Genomic DNA, 16,675 nt, shown 5'->3' with positions numbered 1-16,675 from the left:
TGGGCCAATGTGAAGTAGATAAGCAGTTTTCCATTTAGTTGTTTTGCAATACATAAAACGTATTTAACTTCAGAAATTTCCTATAATTAAATCAGGTCAACTTCATGGCTAGCTTGTAACAGTCCATATTTTAATTGATATTGCATTTGCATAGATTCAGGTCTACATATAGTTATTTTAGTATAAAAGAATGAACTCTTTTGCAATCCTTTTATTTTCCAAAAATCCATTTTATTACTCACTGTTGTACAAAATATTTTATTACAAAATGATGACATTAAACAAGATGTTTACACAACTAGACAGGTTTTGAAATTACCTAGTTGGAGAGAACAAGTCTTTTTTCAAGATGATCCAAGATAATAACAATCAGTGAAGTATACATGTTGAAACACTGCAATTATTTTATAGTTTTTTTTTAATATTTATAAATCTTAAGGTTTTATAGAAAGTTCTCAAATTAACAGGATTAGACAACCCATTATGAAATTATTTTTCTAGTATAGGGTATTACTTTTTTCAGTGTAAGGTTACCAAATTTAACAGGAATACTACCAAGTAGATAAGGCCCCATATTTAAGCTTGGTAGTAACAAACATGTTTAAAAAATTAATGGTAATGTCAATAGAAAATGGTTTATTGGATTAAAATATTCACCTGCCATTCAAGAAATGCATGCAGCAACGTACAAGTGTATGAGAGCCAGAAAATGGAACTGCCTAATTTAATCGAATTGTCTACAGTGAGTGAAATGTACAAAATAATAAAAAACAGCATGAATGGTGAATGTAAATGAGATTTGTAACATGCTTTTGGCTTTAATACATTCAGTTAAGTCACACCATGGATATATATATATATTTTTTGGCACCCATGATTTCTAAGCAGAGTACTACTCCAGTGTCTTCTTGAGTACTGAAACCATAGATCTGGAGTTTTACTTCTTATCTCCAGTGTTTATAAAGACTGCTGAGTTTATTTTGTTACATTTAGCATGGACCCTCACGAATCACAGGTTTTCTTATAGCTAAAAAAAGATTCTAAAGGGAGGAGTAAATCAAGTCATCTTTAAATATCTACACCTAACATTGGAGATACTATATATGAAACAGAGAGAAACTAATAAGAACCTCAGGGCCTCATCTTCAGTTGGTGTGAAATCAGCATAGCTTCATTTGCATCAAAGAAGCTATGCCAATTTACACTGGCTGAGGTCCTGACCCTTAAAATACACAGAAACTCACTGATATGGGTGAGTAGCAATGCTACCAGCATTCACTTTTATTGTAACGACTAGTTCAGAATATCTTGAATCTTATTTAAATCTTTGATCTCAGTGATAGTCTTCCCTTTATTGTTGGCAGTGGACATTGCTCAAGGTAAATTCAGCTCCACTGCCAGACAGACTACTGATAACCTAAAATACCTTAACAGTTTTTGTCCTTGTGAAGACTATTTATCACTATTAGTTCTTATTAAAATATTCTGAAGTCTACTTACTGTATGAGATAGATCAAATGTTACTTAGAAAAGTGTAAAGTTTGGTATCTACCTTTTGCAGTTCTTTAGACAATTAGGGTTTTGCCTTGACTTGTATCCATGTGTGGAATTCTCATTGTCATCAATAGATCAATGGCAGTTCTCCACACAGATTCAGAGCAACGTGACCCTTTGTCATGGATAACTTGTTTTAAAAAACAATTATAAAATACAGTTTAAAATCAATTTCCATCCTAAGGCATATGTTTACAGAGCAACTTCTAAAAGCAGTGTTACAAAAAACTAAAAGTAGTTCTACAAGTTTTTTTCATAATACAAGGTACATTTATTTAATGCACAAAAGAATCCTGGGAGCACAGGAAAGATGACTATACCTTACCTAGGATAGCAAATGTTAACCAGCTGAAGACTTACTGAATTCAGGAAATGGTGGTTTATATCTTGGTAGCAAAATCATGAGGTCACAGTCTTATATACAGTATAGTGTAAACGTATTTTAATAGTGTTTTAATTATGCTTGAGCAATACATTTCTAAATTTTCCTTAGGATCTGTCTATATTTGTACCTGTGAGTAAATTACAATTCCTCATATTAATAAATAGTGGGATATTTACTGTCTATAACAGTGGGCATCACTTTTAAATATTTTTTAAAAGAAAATGTTATCAATGCTCTCTGGGCCCAGTTTTATGCCATATTTTGTGTCACTTCTGCTCACAGAAAGAAGTGACAATGATTCCATAATACAATTAAAAATAAAGTTGTTATTGCCTTCTTAGCCTTGGCATCCTTTTTCTCTCCAGCAACAACTACCTACCCTGAATTTTACAGTAGGCATGAGCAGCCATATTGTATAAAACTTTAGGCACCATTTGCCATCTCTGGTGGTGTTATATTCAAGCTCACAAACAGCTGAGGTACAAATTATATAATTACAGAATAAACATGATAAGGAATATCCTTGGAAATCACGAGTTCAGAATATAAGGATCTAGTGTACTGCATTTGCATTACAAGACATTCTTATATATTGAACTCGATCTCCAATCTTATTACTAAAAATGCTTATGTACAATACTTATCTACATCCCTTGGGATAATACGTTTATAGTATAGGATAGTCCAATAGGAGGAAATATACTTTTGAACGTTGTTACATATATATACAATGCATACTGGTTTTCTTTTTTCTTTTTGTTTTCCATTCAACATAAAGTTTCTTCTAATGTAATTATCTAGTATCTTAATTTTACAAGTAAATTTTAGACTAAGTCTTGTATCTCAATTTATACAGGTAAGACATTAAAACAAGTTCTTTTGATACACACTTTTTCCTATAAAGAAAAAGAAATGAATGAAAAAGCTTTCCACATCCCAAGCCAAATAAACATTTGAAGGTGAAAACCTAAAAGAAGGAATACGCTAAGTCTTGTATTAAAAATAAACACACACAAGAAAATATGCTAAGTAGAATGCAATATTACTGTATTCACATGATTTTAAAAGAAACATATGCTTTGACATTTATATCTTAAATGTAATGAGTACATGTTCAAAATCTATTATGCACTACAAAAATCAATGCAGAATTTACACACTTATAATTATCCTAAATACATTTTGATAAACCACTTCCCTCAGCAAGAAAAAAAATACAATCTGCTGAATTCATCTTTAAAAGTATCTATCCTGTGAGAAGTACAACAATACCATTTATTTACAGATTTCAGTACTGGGACGGGCACACTTATCTCTTTATACAGGTTTCTGCTAATGTCCTAAACTTGGGTTCCAGCTGATCTAAAAAGTCAAGCCCCTCCTCTTCTTGCTGATCACTGCAGCAGCCTACAGAACCAGCCAATGATCCTCTTCCTTCATAGTTATATGGAAGGACATAGTCTTCAGAATGCTTATTCTCTTCATCCTGTCTGCACATGTACACCTTCTGCATAAAAAGAAAGCATATTATTAGTTTTCTTAAACTGTTATCCTAAACATATGCCATAAAAATAATTTTTGATTTACCTTTTATTGTTTAATTTTTAATCAGAGTGTGTCCTCTAATGGATTCCTATATACAAAAAATGCACATGATTGGTCTCTATCTTTCATACTATAAAATAAGTATTTAACAAAAATTTTCTACTGATCACACATGTAACAATAAAATGTGAAGAAACTCGTTAACCTGTTAATTAAAATCCATTTGAAATTAATATTAAAAGCATGATTTACATATAAAACTGATCTTCAGTGCATGGTGTACATTCATTTTCTTATATTGCACAGCAATACATGCACCACCTCTAACACTCACGCCTTAAATTTTAATCCTTGGAAGCATTTAGATAAAATGAGTACAATGGACACAAAAGCAAGTATGTCTGCATGCACACACACTCACTCTTCTCTCTCTATTAGATACAGGAGTGGCATTCTAAATGAAAAATAGTAGTTCTGCTTAAAAACAGATGATTTTCTTCATTTTGCTATCTCCAATTATCCCCAAAAAGAAACACACCAAAACAAAGAGTGGTCTAAAAACAGCCAAAAGGGGGCAAGAGAGGGAACTGTCTAATTTAATCATTGGTTATCATTCTAAGTGTGACACTTGAGACAAATATTCGAATACTTACTTCACCTAGACGAGAATGTGTGAAATTCTGCCATTCTGAGTATGAGTATCTGCCTGAATCCATCGCAGTCTGTCCATATCCCCTGACTGATTCCAGGGTCTGATGTCCTCCTTTGGACATTTCAAAATTCTGTCCCCCAGTTTTTACTTCATGTCCTATTGTGCCCATGCCAACCCCATGATCACTAGTATTTACTGTTGCAGCTTGTAGAGGAATTATATTTGGATCCTAAAAGCAAAGATAATAGTGGGGGGGAAAAATCTTACCAAAATACTTCAGATGTACATTTTTTCTAATGAAGAAATAGTTCCTTTTCTTTTATCACTTCTGTTTTTGAACATATAAACTTCAAAAAGTTAAAAGACAAACTGTCAATGCTTAAACTGAAATGTATCGGTTCTGCGTTGCATACAGTATTGCATTGACTCCATGCCAAACACTCATGGATGTCAAAAGTAGTTTGTGCATAAATCAAGCACAGTTGACAGCCATTCCTTAAATGTTTAGAGAGCCTCCTACAATGATCACTTTGGGAAGCAAAAAGCACTCAGATACTTGTATCTTGTAATCACTAAATCTCGTAATACTTTCCATATTACAGATCATTTGCTTATATGCTATAAAATATTACATAAAAAAATAAAATGTTATTTAGGTTGCAAAGTCAAACACTAAAAAGTATGTAATTAAAGACTATCACAATGCCTATGCACAAGGGGAGGCCAATTTAAGGTTACACAGGCAATCATAAATCTGGCATTTCCTAACTTTTTGAAACCTAAATAACATTAAACATTTATAATATGATTAAATGTTTTAAAACAGGAAAAAACTGCTATTGTGTGCAACCATAACAGCTTCCTCCGCCCTCCCCCCCAAATGCATGATTATGATTTGAATCCAGAACCTTCAGTATGGACTGGTATTATCTGAGCAACATTAGGTGGCACCAGAAGGTTGTTACTCCAGAGGAGATAGACTGAGGGCTTGTCAACACTGGGTAGCAATGTCAACACAAAGGTATGCAAATTATGTTACGTAGCTGATGTCAACATACCTTGCATCAAATAGCCACACTGTCTTCACTAAGACACCTCTCCCATCGACATAGCTTACTCTTCTCATTCCAATGCAATACTAGAGTCAATGGGAGAGTGCTTAGCAAATCAACTGAGCAGGTCTTCAATAGACCTGCTCAGTCAATTGCCACTGCATCAATTGCTGCAGTGCCAATGTAGCCTGCAGTGTAGACATGCCCTGAGTCATGCACATGGCAGGGTGTGGAGAGCTCTGGTTCAGTTCTCACCTCATTTCTCCATTCACTCTGTTTGGGAAGCCCCTTCTCTGCATAGTGTCCCAAGAAAGGAAATTGGGCTGGGCCATGGCATGTTTGGGGGGCTTTTTTGGAGGGGGAAGCCTGATCGGGTTTATCTTCTCCTCTCCTCCGACCCTGAAAGGTGGGGGCATGTGGGAGTGTTGCCCCTGAGAAGGGGCAGCAGGAGCCACTGGAACTGTACCAGGTGAGGGACAGGACCTGGCTCTCTCTCCTATCTGCAATGCCCCAGCTGCTCTGATAGCTCCTAGCATATACATATGTTTAGTAACTTTACCATTTTGCAGAATGAATGTTCCCTTTGCAATTCTGCGTTTCCAAAACTGAGTGCTTGACTTTGCAAAGGTAATTTTCTTTGGATAGAAGGTGGGGGGTTTTGGACACAGTTTCTTACTTTTTAAAAATTGTCATGTGGCTCCACATGGAGCTCCAACAAGGGTCATCAGCAAGGGCAGGAACTTTAGATCCCCAGCACAAACTTCTACCACTTGAGCTAACAGAGTAACTGGTAGCAGTTACACACTGTTACCCTTTGTATAGACCAGCCACTAGAATTGGGAGAAACATAATTTGCCAGTGGGTTTATCATATACTTGCTGACTGTAGAGGAATGTAAAAACTCAGGATTCCAGGATTCAATTCTAGGTTATGGAGGAGAGTGTGCCCTACTTAATGAGACTCTTCTGTCCATGTCTCCACAGTCTGTCCGGGATTCCCTCTACTAAATACCCCTCCCCTCCATCAAGATTGAGCTCCCTTCCCCTTTTCCTATCTAACCCACCCCCTACTTAAAAATTAAACCATGCTTTTCAAATGAACAATACATTTACTAATGCATTATCCTTGCTTTTTATTGTTTCACTTAAGCACTGATTCACAAATTTGCAGGGGGTCTCCATGTCATACTGAGGTGCTATAATATCTTTGTTACATGTTCCTATATTTAAATAAATAAAAGCATAACTCACCATCACTTCTTCTCCTGGTGCTTCTGTGTTTGATATAATTAAGTGATGATTAGCTAAATCATCAGTCACAGGTTTTCTCACTGGCCCCATGCCATAACAGCCACAAAGTGTAATAAGGATTACTACATAAGAGAAAATAAAATGAAAAAGCATCTGAGTATAAATGTACTGGATTTTTGTGTGTGTCGGACAAGAATATGTAGATAGTCCACTATTGATCAAGTATTTTGGTTTGTGTTTAGAGATAAAATACTAAGTGTGATTAGTGACCAGCAAATTTCAGGCCTATAAATAATACTCTAGTGTGCAAAAATCATTTTATCTGAAAATGAGGTGTATGGATTAAATCAGTAAGCAGGACACCCTGATTTAAATATTTGATTTTTATCTTGTTTTCCATTTGGGTTCTTCGTTATTTTCCCCATACAAAGGCTGTCTCTCCTTGGTTAGTAATCATTAAAACATATTTATATGCAACTAAATACAGCCTTTACCCTAAATTTGGTACTACTTTTTGCTAACAAAGAGGATATAGTATGCCTATACATTTAAGTAGCTATATCACTTAACATCCATTTATTCCGATTCTTGAATTTTACATTTTCTCATTATTAGAAAATGATGAATTTTGTATTTGTTAGATGAATTTTTTACTTATAGATTTGTGTCAAGCTCTATTTAGATGGAAACAGGACTTCAATTAGAAATGCACAAATATTAGTTAAATAAGACTTCCTTAAATATTCTGGATATATAAGTAAGTTTTTAATAAGTAAGTTTAGTTAATTTTAAGTGAAAAACATGTTTGATAAAAAAGTATTATCTGTAGTTAGTGACTTGAACTGTTTCTGGTTACTGTCCTTCAAGATTTTAGAAGTAGTAGATCCAATTAAGAATAAAAACTAGATATGAGAGGATGGGAAGAGGAAAACAAGTTGTCACTTCTCAGTTGGACTACAGCAATATTATCTACTGGGTATAAAGCTATCAGACCTGAGGAAACTCCAATTAGTACAGAATGTGGCAACTTGTCTCCTCAAACATAAGCACATCAAGACTGTCTCCGTTCACTGCACTGGCTTCTCATAAAATACCATGTCAATTCAAGGTCTCAGTCTTCTATTTTCAAGGCACCTCGATGGTTTAAGATCACAATATGTAAAGTATTGCCCAAAATTGCAGAAGGACCTCACTTCTCCGGCAAAATCAAAACTGTCCACCACAAGACTAAAACTCATCTGCACTGATAAGAGTTTTCCAGAAGCTTCCCCAAGACTTTGAAGTAAACTCTCACAAAGATCTAATCACCACCCACTAACCTAAACCCCTTTTGTTCCAAGTGCACAGTACACTTCTTAAAAACTTTCCCTTGCTAGTTTGAAGAACACATAGCTTAGCTTACATATATGTGAAATAAAATAACCATACAACAACAGTTCCAGACGTCAACTTTCCCCTGGGAGAGGAAGAGAGAAAAAAAAGAACTACAAGTGACAGATGTTAGTCACATCATTTAATGCACTTCTGGAAGTTGCTCAGATATTATGGTGACATGCTATAAAAGAATCTGAATGGAAGAGGCAGTGTCAATTTTGCAATAGACTCTTGTATCTAATTTTTAAAGAATAGGTTTTCATTTCATATAAAAATACCAACGTACTTACATAGCAGTAATAGTGATCCCAGGATCATTGCGAGGATGGCCCATACACCAAGGGTAATAAATGGTGAAGACTGTCGACCTGACCTGTCACAATCACTTGGAGTAGTACAATCACAATAGCGAACTGTAATCATACTTGTTCCTTGTTTTCCTCCACTATCTCTTACACTGATAGGAATTTTATATGTTCCAAATGGAATATCACTCCTTGGTGAAAGATATATAGATTGAGCTGCAAAGAAAGACCAAATAAATCCAATGTTAATGTTAAACCAATTGTTACTTTTTCTTTGTAACTGATGGAAAGGAAATTTCTAAGGGCTCTGGCCCTGCAAAGGAGTCCATGAGGCTGGACTACGTCACCTGAATACAAAACATCCCACTGAAGCCACTAGTGTATTAAATAAAAATCAGTGAGGCATGGGACAAGTGTAAGGGTCTGCCCACACAGACTTCTTTGCAGGATTGGAGCGTAATTCTTCAACTTTCAGTTACTGAACAGGAAAGCAGTTATTTTGTGCTGTACCATACAGTTAAGTTTCATCAGTGCAATGGATACCCTAAGTTATTTCTAAGATTTACACCCTTTTTCTCTGTGTAGTTTGTTAATGATTAAGACCAGGAAATGAGAAGTGAAAGCTGCATAGTCCTTTTCTGAAGGTCCCTGGTATGAAACTTGGGTGGGTTTTGTTTTTGTTTGTTTTCAGTTTTATCAATTTAAATTATATTTGTTTTTTCACAGTGAAAGATCCCAGACTCTGCTCCTAATGAAGGCACATTCTGTTGTCTTTTTCTCTATTAAACAAACAAAAGCTAATTAACCCTTCCTCCATTCCCTAACATGAGACTTGACATAATCAATCCGATGAGCAGTTCTAGTTTAGTATCTTGTTTCTGGTAGTGAGTGGCCAGTGAATAGATTCCTTACAGCTAGATGCAAGACACCAATATTGGGCAACATTAAGTAGAATGCCCACTAGAGAAATTTCTTCCTAACTCCCAACAGTTACCAGTTATGTTTTCCCTGAGGCATGAAACTGTATATCCCTTCTAAAATATTTCAGTTTATCTAATGAAACTGTCATTTTTTTTATAAAGTTCTAATCACTTTTTAATCCCTCCAAGCTCTTGGCCTCATTAATGTCTTGTGGTAGGGAGTTCCACAGTTTAACTTTCTCTTGTGTATCTATTTCCTTTTAAATTTGATTCCTTTCAAGGTAACAATGTGACGATTAGAAACAGCATGATAAGCAGTGCCTAACCACAGTCAAATTTTTGTAGTTATCATGGTACAGGAGAGTTTGAAGGAGGTGGTGTGAAATGGCTTTGTGGATGTTTATGGGGAGCTCCTTGCAGGCAAGTGAGAAAAAACAAAGGTGCTTGTTGGAAAATCTAAGAAAATCGGCAGCCCTTATAAGGAGAATGGAGGCAGGAGTAGACATCTCAATAGTGAATAATATTTATAGGTAGGGTGAGACAGATCAAAAAGTGTAAGATCTAAGGGGGGCGGGCTTGGCTAAGCAGTAGCAGCCATATTAGGACAGAGAGCAGCCATAAGCCAAGAAGCATATAGTCCCCTCTTTACCTTCCTGAAATTATATCTAGACAATGTAATATTGGGCTGTTAAGAAGGTGCTACTGTCCTAATAGTACCTACCACCACCAGGTAAAGAAACAGATCTTAAGATTTTTAAAGAAAACTTTGTTTGATAGCATTCATTCTGGCAAGGAATTACTTAACAGTTGTGATGTAAAATCTACACTTCTTATTGTTTTGTCTTTATGGTATTCACTTCTCTATTGTTAATCTGAATTATTTCTGTCTGATTCTTTGATTGTTTCTGTCTGCTGCATAGCTAAGTGTGTAATATTTAAATCAATGTGATCGGGTACGATTGATTAAAGAATTATTTTGCAATACATTAGGATTGGTCAAAAAATTATTTTGTAATATTTTAGTAAAATGATTGGTTAAGGTATAATTAAGCAAGACTCAAGTTTCACTATAAAACTGGGTTCCAAGAGGGGGGAGAAACTGAGGAATAGGAATAATAAGAAGAAAAGACTGAAAGAAGAAGAATTCACTTCCAAGACACAGCCCAAGATCAGAGCTGCTAGAATCCTCTGCATGACCATGACGTGCAGCAAACAGAACCCAGATGAGATTGACCTTGCCTGGCCAAGAGGGAAAGTCTGCCTACATGATCAGGATTGGTGAGCATTGCATTGTATGCTTAGCATGTATATTAAGTTTGGTAATTGTTGATAAATATAGGTTAAGGATATTACTGTGTAAAGCTCTCTCACTGGTGAAAGGTCCTGCAAATCCATGGTAGAATACATCCAGAGCCCTACAGACTAGGAAAAGGTGGGGGTGCCTAAATTAACCAGTTAACACCTGGAGCTCTATGGACTAGCAAAGATGGCATGCCCTAATTTGTGGGTAACAGAAGGGCCTTAAAAGTGAAGAGAAGGAATTTTTGTGGCTCACAAACTGGAGAAGGAGAGAGATGCAAAGAGTTGAAATGACAGATGAGGAAAATGATCACTGGGGCAGCATTTTGAATTCATATAAGAAAGACAATGTGGCAGTTGTCAAGGCTGGAGAGGAGAAGGTTGCAATAGTTAAGAACAAATGTGATGAGGGCCTGAACAAGAATTATAGATGTCTGGAGAGAGAGGAAAGGCTGGATCTTACAGAGGTTGAGGTACAGAACACAAAATCGGGGAAAAACACAGGTCTGCAATTTTTTTTAATCTGTTTTTGACTAGTTCCAATATAAACATGTATCTTGTAATCATTTAGTGTAATATCTCATTTTAAAGAGATATTGTATACTAGTGTTGGCGGCTCAGCCATTTTATTCTTAAAAACCCATCTGTTTCTGGTGACTGTTACTTTGTTTTTCAGTTTATTCCATCACCCTCCTCTGACACTTTAATCTCATCTCTATTACCTGAAAAGAGTAGGATTCAGATTCTGTGCTGTGCCTTTCAGAAGACACGGTCCACCTCTGTGCCTTCCTATTTTTGGGTTGATCAAGGTGCCAGCATGGCCCTCAGAGTACTTAGAGCAGCTCCTGTATCTGCTGTAACTTACAGAAGTTCCCCCCTTCTCCAAATTTTGGCCATTCCAAAGCCAGAATAGTTGGAGCACAAAGCTCTCTGAAGCTCCTCTCCTTCTCTTGTTTCTCCAGGTGCTATCTGCTGGGGGCTGTGCAGGCAGGCAGCATTGGGCTACTCATTTTAGAGGCAGGCTGGGGCTGTAGTGAAGGTTCTCAAGAGGGCTACAAAAGGAACTTGAATCTGGCCCTAGTTTGGAATAGGTGATTCCCTAACTTCCTCATTTGGTGAAGACTGATCTCATGAAATTTAGCATTTCTGCCATTAGTCCTCCTAATTTACATACTTTTTGCTTGCCGTGTTCCTTTTTACTGCTTCACTAGGGTTGGACTTCCATTTTTTTTTAATAATACCTTTTAGGTTAAAAAAACCCCCACATTTGTATCTTTCTGTTTGATCATATTGGTTTCTTTCTTGCTTTGCTACTTCCTGGCTGAGGATTTGCATGCTTTCTGTGACTCTGTTATGGTAGGATTAATCACCAAATACTTAATTTAAGTATGTCAAACATATAAAAAAAGTGGCACAAATCTGCATATTGAAAAGATGCAATAAATCTGGCAGTTAAAACGATTAATGTTCTTTTTAAAAATAAGAATAATTCACAATATTGCATACCATCATGAGGTGCTGTTTGCCATCCTGAACCCATGCTCCTATCAGCAATATCAAATGTGAAAGGTACAGAACGGGAAGACACATCAGGATCAATTGCAGTAATAAGAACTGGTTTTCTGTCTCTGCATATTAGAAAATCTGTTGGATTCAGCTTCAGGGAATATCTGTTCACAGGGACTACGGTAACCCACACTGTTCCAGTACCTGTTTTACCATCTAGGAGACAGAAATCATAATTTCATTACTGTTTTTTACTGTTTAACTTTTAATGCTCTGCAAGTTTTAAAACTCCCTGGTTTCATCTAACCCAAGCTAGTACCCAGGATTTAAAAATAAAATCAGAGGGGGAGTTTCCCCAGCTCTCCCCTAGCTTGTAAGAGCACTGATTTCACAAAGCTTTATTTTCCCCTGGACTGCTGATGTGAGGACTCAATAAGCAGGTGAAATGAAGTCAGGAGCTGATGCCTCCCTGGGGAGAACCCAGCATTTCTGGGAGCATTGGGTAGGAGGGAAAAGGTGTTTCAGCTCCTCTAAAGAAAAATCTGCCCCATGCTGACTCCCCTGCCTTTCCAAGAACAAAGCTGCAGGGAGACCTGCAACTGGGACCTTTATCTCCCCTTCAAGGAAGAAAGACAGATGAATCATTCATAATAGATTGTATGCTAGATCCTTGTCTTGAATTGTCATAAGATCTTTTAAAATGCAGGCTATTCCAATGGGCATTTCTAAGTCTTGTGGTAAAGAATCCTGCTTTTGTCCCCAATCTCCAATATCTGTTTTTACATCATTACAGATTCTCCATCCTGATCAAAACTAAATATTGTTGTTTACGAAAATGGGAGTATGATGCACCAGGAGGCAGGAGTCAACAGTTCCACAGACTGATGTCCACACATACACACCCACTTTTTTTGGCTGACTATGGTCCTGCTTGGGGATGTGAATTCCTTTCAGATACAGTTCTTCTATTGTCCCTATTCTTTCCCTTGCATCTTCTTCTGGTGATGGGGTGCAGCAATGCCACCTCACCACATAACAGACCTATGACAACACTAAAGCCAATAAACTCTTCCTCCTCCGTCTAGCTTAACTCCTGACCCACTGTCTATACCTGAAGTTATCTAGTGACCTCCACAGAAATGACTAAGACTTACACATGCAGAATGCTGAATTCAATTATTTCTTACCACTTACTTTTACAGATATCTGCTCACTGTTATATATTGTATTTACATTATATACAATATTATACAAATTGGCATAATCAAACTATTTACATTTAGCATTTTAAAATGTAAAATTTGAGTGATCTTATTACATTGAAAATTAAACTTTTTAAGTACAGGTTCTGCTTACAAAGCAATTTGAAGAACTTTAATTTATTTCCATTCATTTTTTAATAGTTAAGTGCTAAATCCTGCCACTGGGCCCATGGCATTTTTGCTTTAAATCTCTGGGCTGCAATCACTAAATTTACCTTGAGAATCTATTAACTATGCTTAGCATTTGGGAAACAAAAAGGGTACTTCATTAGCTTATCTCAATTATGTCTTTTCCTATGATAATGAAGAATATAGATGAATACACATAGGTTGTATAATCAGAAATAGAGAATCGGTAATCTTTTAATTTAATATTAGATTTTGGTTTTGAAAGTTTTTTTGTTTTTGTTTTTTTTAAAAAAGAGTTGAGTACCTGATTTCGCAACCCTTATGAATGAGTTGTATTTACTTGGTTGAGTAATCCCAGGTAAACAGGGACTACTAATCTGAGTAAATACTATTTATTGTGACAAATGTTGAAGAATCTAGCCCTAAATAGGATACTGGAAAAGGTAGCACAAATATGACATAGAGATAGTAAAGCAAAGTTACTCTTAAAAGTGCTCTTAACTTATATACTTCCCAGTTATAAGACTCCAAGGGATAAAACAGAAAACTAAAAATAAGATTTACAGGGTTTACAAGGATTTTGTATTTACAGAATAAAATCCTGATTCCACCTGCCCCCGCTAACTAACCTCATCGCTGTCTGTGGTACCATACATTTTTGTAATCAAGGGGGGGGGGAGGTTCGTTTTGGAACTAGGGAGGGAAACAAACCAAAAGAAAAGTGATCACCAATGAAACTGTCAGATTTTAAATATTTCAAAATAAATATCAAAGCATTTTAAACAGGAACTGAGCTCTTTTGGAAGCCTGGCCCCAATACTGGGTGATGAATACTTTTGAAAATCATCCCCGCTGTATGTAGTTGCTGAAACTAGACCTGCTACCCCAATTCCCTGTGAACTATTGTTATTTTTTTCCTCCTATCAGGGGAAGGAAAGTGCTCCAGTATTCCCAAAAACAATACTACTCCCAGAAAATGCAATGGTAAAAAGCCTGTTTCTATTACAATCAACTGCAGGTTAACAGGAAAATAGTTTAATGTGACACAGTTCCATGAATATTTGTGTGTGAACATGTGCATGGGTGATTCGTTTATATACCAAGTAGGTTATATATAACATTTGGTACTCACTTTGGTCTATGGCAAGGACTGTAACATTGCACTCCCTGGGTATCATTTTTGGCCTGTCTCTGTCCAAAAGTCTAGCAGTTCTGAGCTCGCCTGACTTCTCATCAATGGTGATCCAGTCACATTGGCCAGGTGCTATCCGATAGCTAGTAAAAATAAAAATGTTTAAAAAATAATTGTATAATGCTTTTAATTTGTTCAAATGGTTATCTCCCTACATATACCCCAAATGTTGTATATTTAATAAACCAGTATAATAAAATACTTTATACCATATGCCTTCACTATTTCCAGTTTCCGGGTCCACTGCTACGTATTTGTCAACTAGCGTTCCGATTTTCTCGCATTCGTCAATGTTTATTGGTAACAAACAAGGCTTGAATACTGGCCCCTCATCATCATCTAGTATGGTAACTCTAACAGTGCAGGTGCTCTGGGCAAGTGCACTAGAGTATGGTACTACTACATAAGGTATCTCATTAGCTACAGTAACTTCAAGTATCTTCACGCTGGTAGTTTCGTAGTCCAATGCCTGTAAAATAAATTTATGTCCATTAAATTCACCAAAGCCTGCTAAAAACTGTGATGTGAAAATGTATAAAATAGTAAAAAGAACCAAAAGGCATAAATGGCCATGATTTTAACAGAAGGACTAGTTATTTTGGGTGCCTCAATTCTTGGGTGTCCAATCAGAGAAACCTTAAAAGGGCTTGATTTTCAGAAAGTGCTAAGTACCAGCTTATTTAAGAAAAAGTAGTGATATCCCTAGCCTGGCTTAAGGAGCACCACAAAACAAGATTATATTTGTAACCCTGTGTTTGGACTGCTCCTCACCCCAAGGCTGGTGTTATAAATAAAATATGTTTATTTCTGTGCCTGAGGCCTGGTCCACACTTAAAAATTAGATTGCCCTAGCTACATCAATCCGGACTTTGACCAATTTTGCACCCTGGGTGCTGTATGTAGGTTGACCTAACTCCCAAGAATTCTTCCATTGACCTAACTACAGCCTCTTGAAGAGGTGGATTACCTATATGGATAGAAAAACTCTCTCCATCTCTCGATGTACGAAGCGTCTATGCCCTGGTGGCACAGCTGCTGCATCACAGCTGTGCCACTATAGCACAGACATGTCCTGACTTTCTTCCTAGAATACCTGCTGCTTTTTCTTTCTGCTGCCACTAGTCAAGAATTCTTTCCTATTAGAAATACATATGAGTACTTAGTGAGAATTCAACAGTAAGAGCCTCTGAACTTGTGGTGCAGTGGGCATGTCAAGAAGTATCTGGGAAAAAGTTTTTTTGTACATGGCATCCATGCTGACCTCAATGGAGGATTTCAGATGGGGTAAGCCTCCCATTTATAACATTAATTGACATATCAGGTTGTTTTTGCACCTTTAGAAATACGGATAAATACGGATTTCTTTTTAAATCATATCCTTGAGATGCTTTGTTTAATTACCTCACCCTTTCCAATAAACTTCTCCTCTTTGAGAGGACAAATATGATGAAGCCATGTACTGCTTCCATTCAGCCAGTATGGACATTGTGGGAAAAGCACAGTGTTAAAACCGAACCCTCACTAGCTGTAGCAGAATTGTTAGAAAGGTTATCCTGTGTTGGCCAGTGACTAGAAGGTATCAGTCACTCTTTTTAACTATTCTGTTGTACTATTAGTACTACAAGAAATTTCAAGTGATTTGGTATACTTTGATTATAGCAAGGTGCTGTGTGATTAAAAAAACCATCATGTTTTAAACAGAAAGCTAGCCATACCCATACTTACCATCTCTACCTAACAGTGATTTACATTTTCCAAGTACAGATGAAGCTTCTGTGCACTTTGGGAGGTACTTATGATTGTTTAAAAAACCAAAAAAGCAAATGGAGACACAAAAAGGTTAAAGGTCTTGTCTGGGAGGAATTGTGATCCTCCCTTTATCTCGTATTGCCAGTCTGTAAGATAGGTCTGTTAATACCTAGTATAGAGGAAGACTATACAGGAACTAAGGCATATATTGCCATAGGTAGGTAGAAAGGCAATAATCACTTACCTACACACAACAAATTACGTGGACGGTTAAGAAACGAAGGTTAAGTGACCTGCTTGGGATGAGTTCCTTAAACTCTGCAAATTTCTGTTCCCCATTAGTAAAATATGGGAGGATGATATTCGCTTATTTAACAGTAATTTTATGAACTGAAGCTAAACATTTGTAAACAGCTATACTGGATAAAACCAAAGTGTTATTAAGGGTAGTCATTGGCAGAGATAGTAAAACCAGGAAGTCCTGAATTCTTATAAGCCCTC

At 36.5% G+C, this 16,675-nt stretch overlaps 1 protein-coding gene across 2 annotated transcripts in view; it reads right to left on the bottom strand.

Moving 5' to 3' along the window:
* Positions 1–220: 220 nt before the first annotated feature.
* Positions 221–16,675, bottom strand: part of LOC137151799 (desmocollin-2-like) — a 40,280-nt gene continuing 23,825 nt past the window's right edge. The window contains exons 10-17 of one of the 2 annotated variants that reach the window (XM_067546266.1): positions 14,635–14,894; positions 14,366–14,508; positions 11,843–12,058; positions 8,103–8,333; positions 6,439–6,560; positions 4,138–4,365; positions 3,527–3,572; positions 3,312–3,446 (exon numbers count right to left, since the gene is read on the bottom strand). In XM_067546266.1, the coding sequence (XP_067402367.1) occupies positions 3,537–3,572; positions 4,138–4,365; positions 6,439–6,560; positions 8,103–8,333; positions 11,843–12,058; positions 14,366–14,508; positions 14,635–14,894 (1,236 nt within the window). In that variant the 3' untranslated portion in view covers positions 3,312–3,446; positions 3,527–3,536. Of the gene's footprint in view, positions 3,447–3,526; positions 3,573–4,137; positions 4,366–6,438; positions 6,561–8,102; positions 8,334–11,842; positions 12,059–14,365; positions 14,509–14,634; positions 14,895–16,675 lie in introns of both variants that reach the window. The other variant, XM_067546256.1, reaches the window with a different exon arrangement.

The sequence above is a fragment of the Emydura macquarii genome, unplaced genomic scaffold, assembly GCF_026122565.2.
Source record: "Emydura macquarii macquarii isolate MOO-44397 ecotype Brisbane River unplaced genomic scaffold, CSIRO-AGI_Emac_v2 contig_212, whole genome shotgun sequence".
In the NCBI taxonomy this organism is placed as follows: Eukaryota; Metazoa; Chordata; order Testudines; family Chelidae; genus Emydura; species Emydura macquarii.
This window is presented reverse-complemented; position numbering and strand designations above follow the sequence as displayed.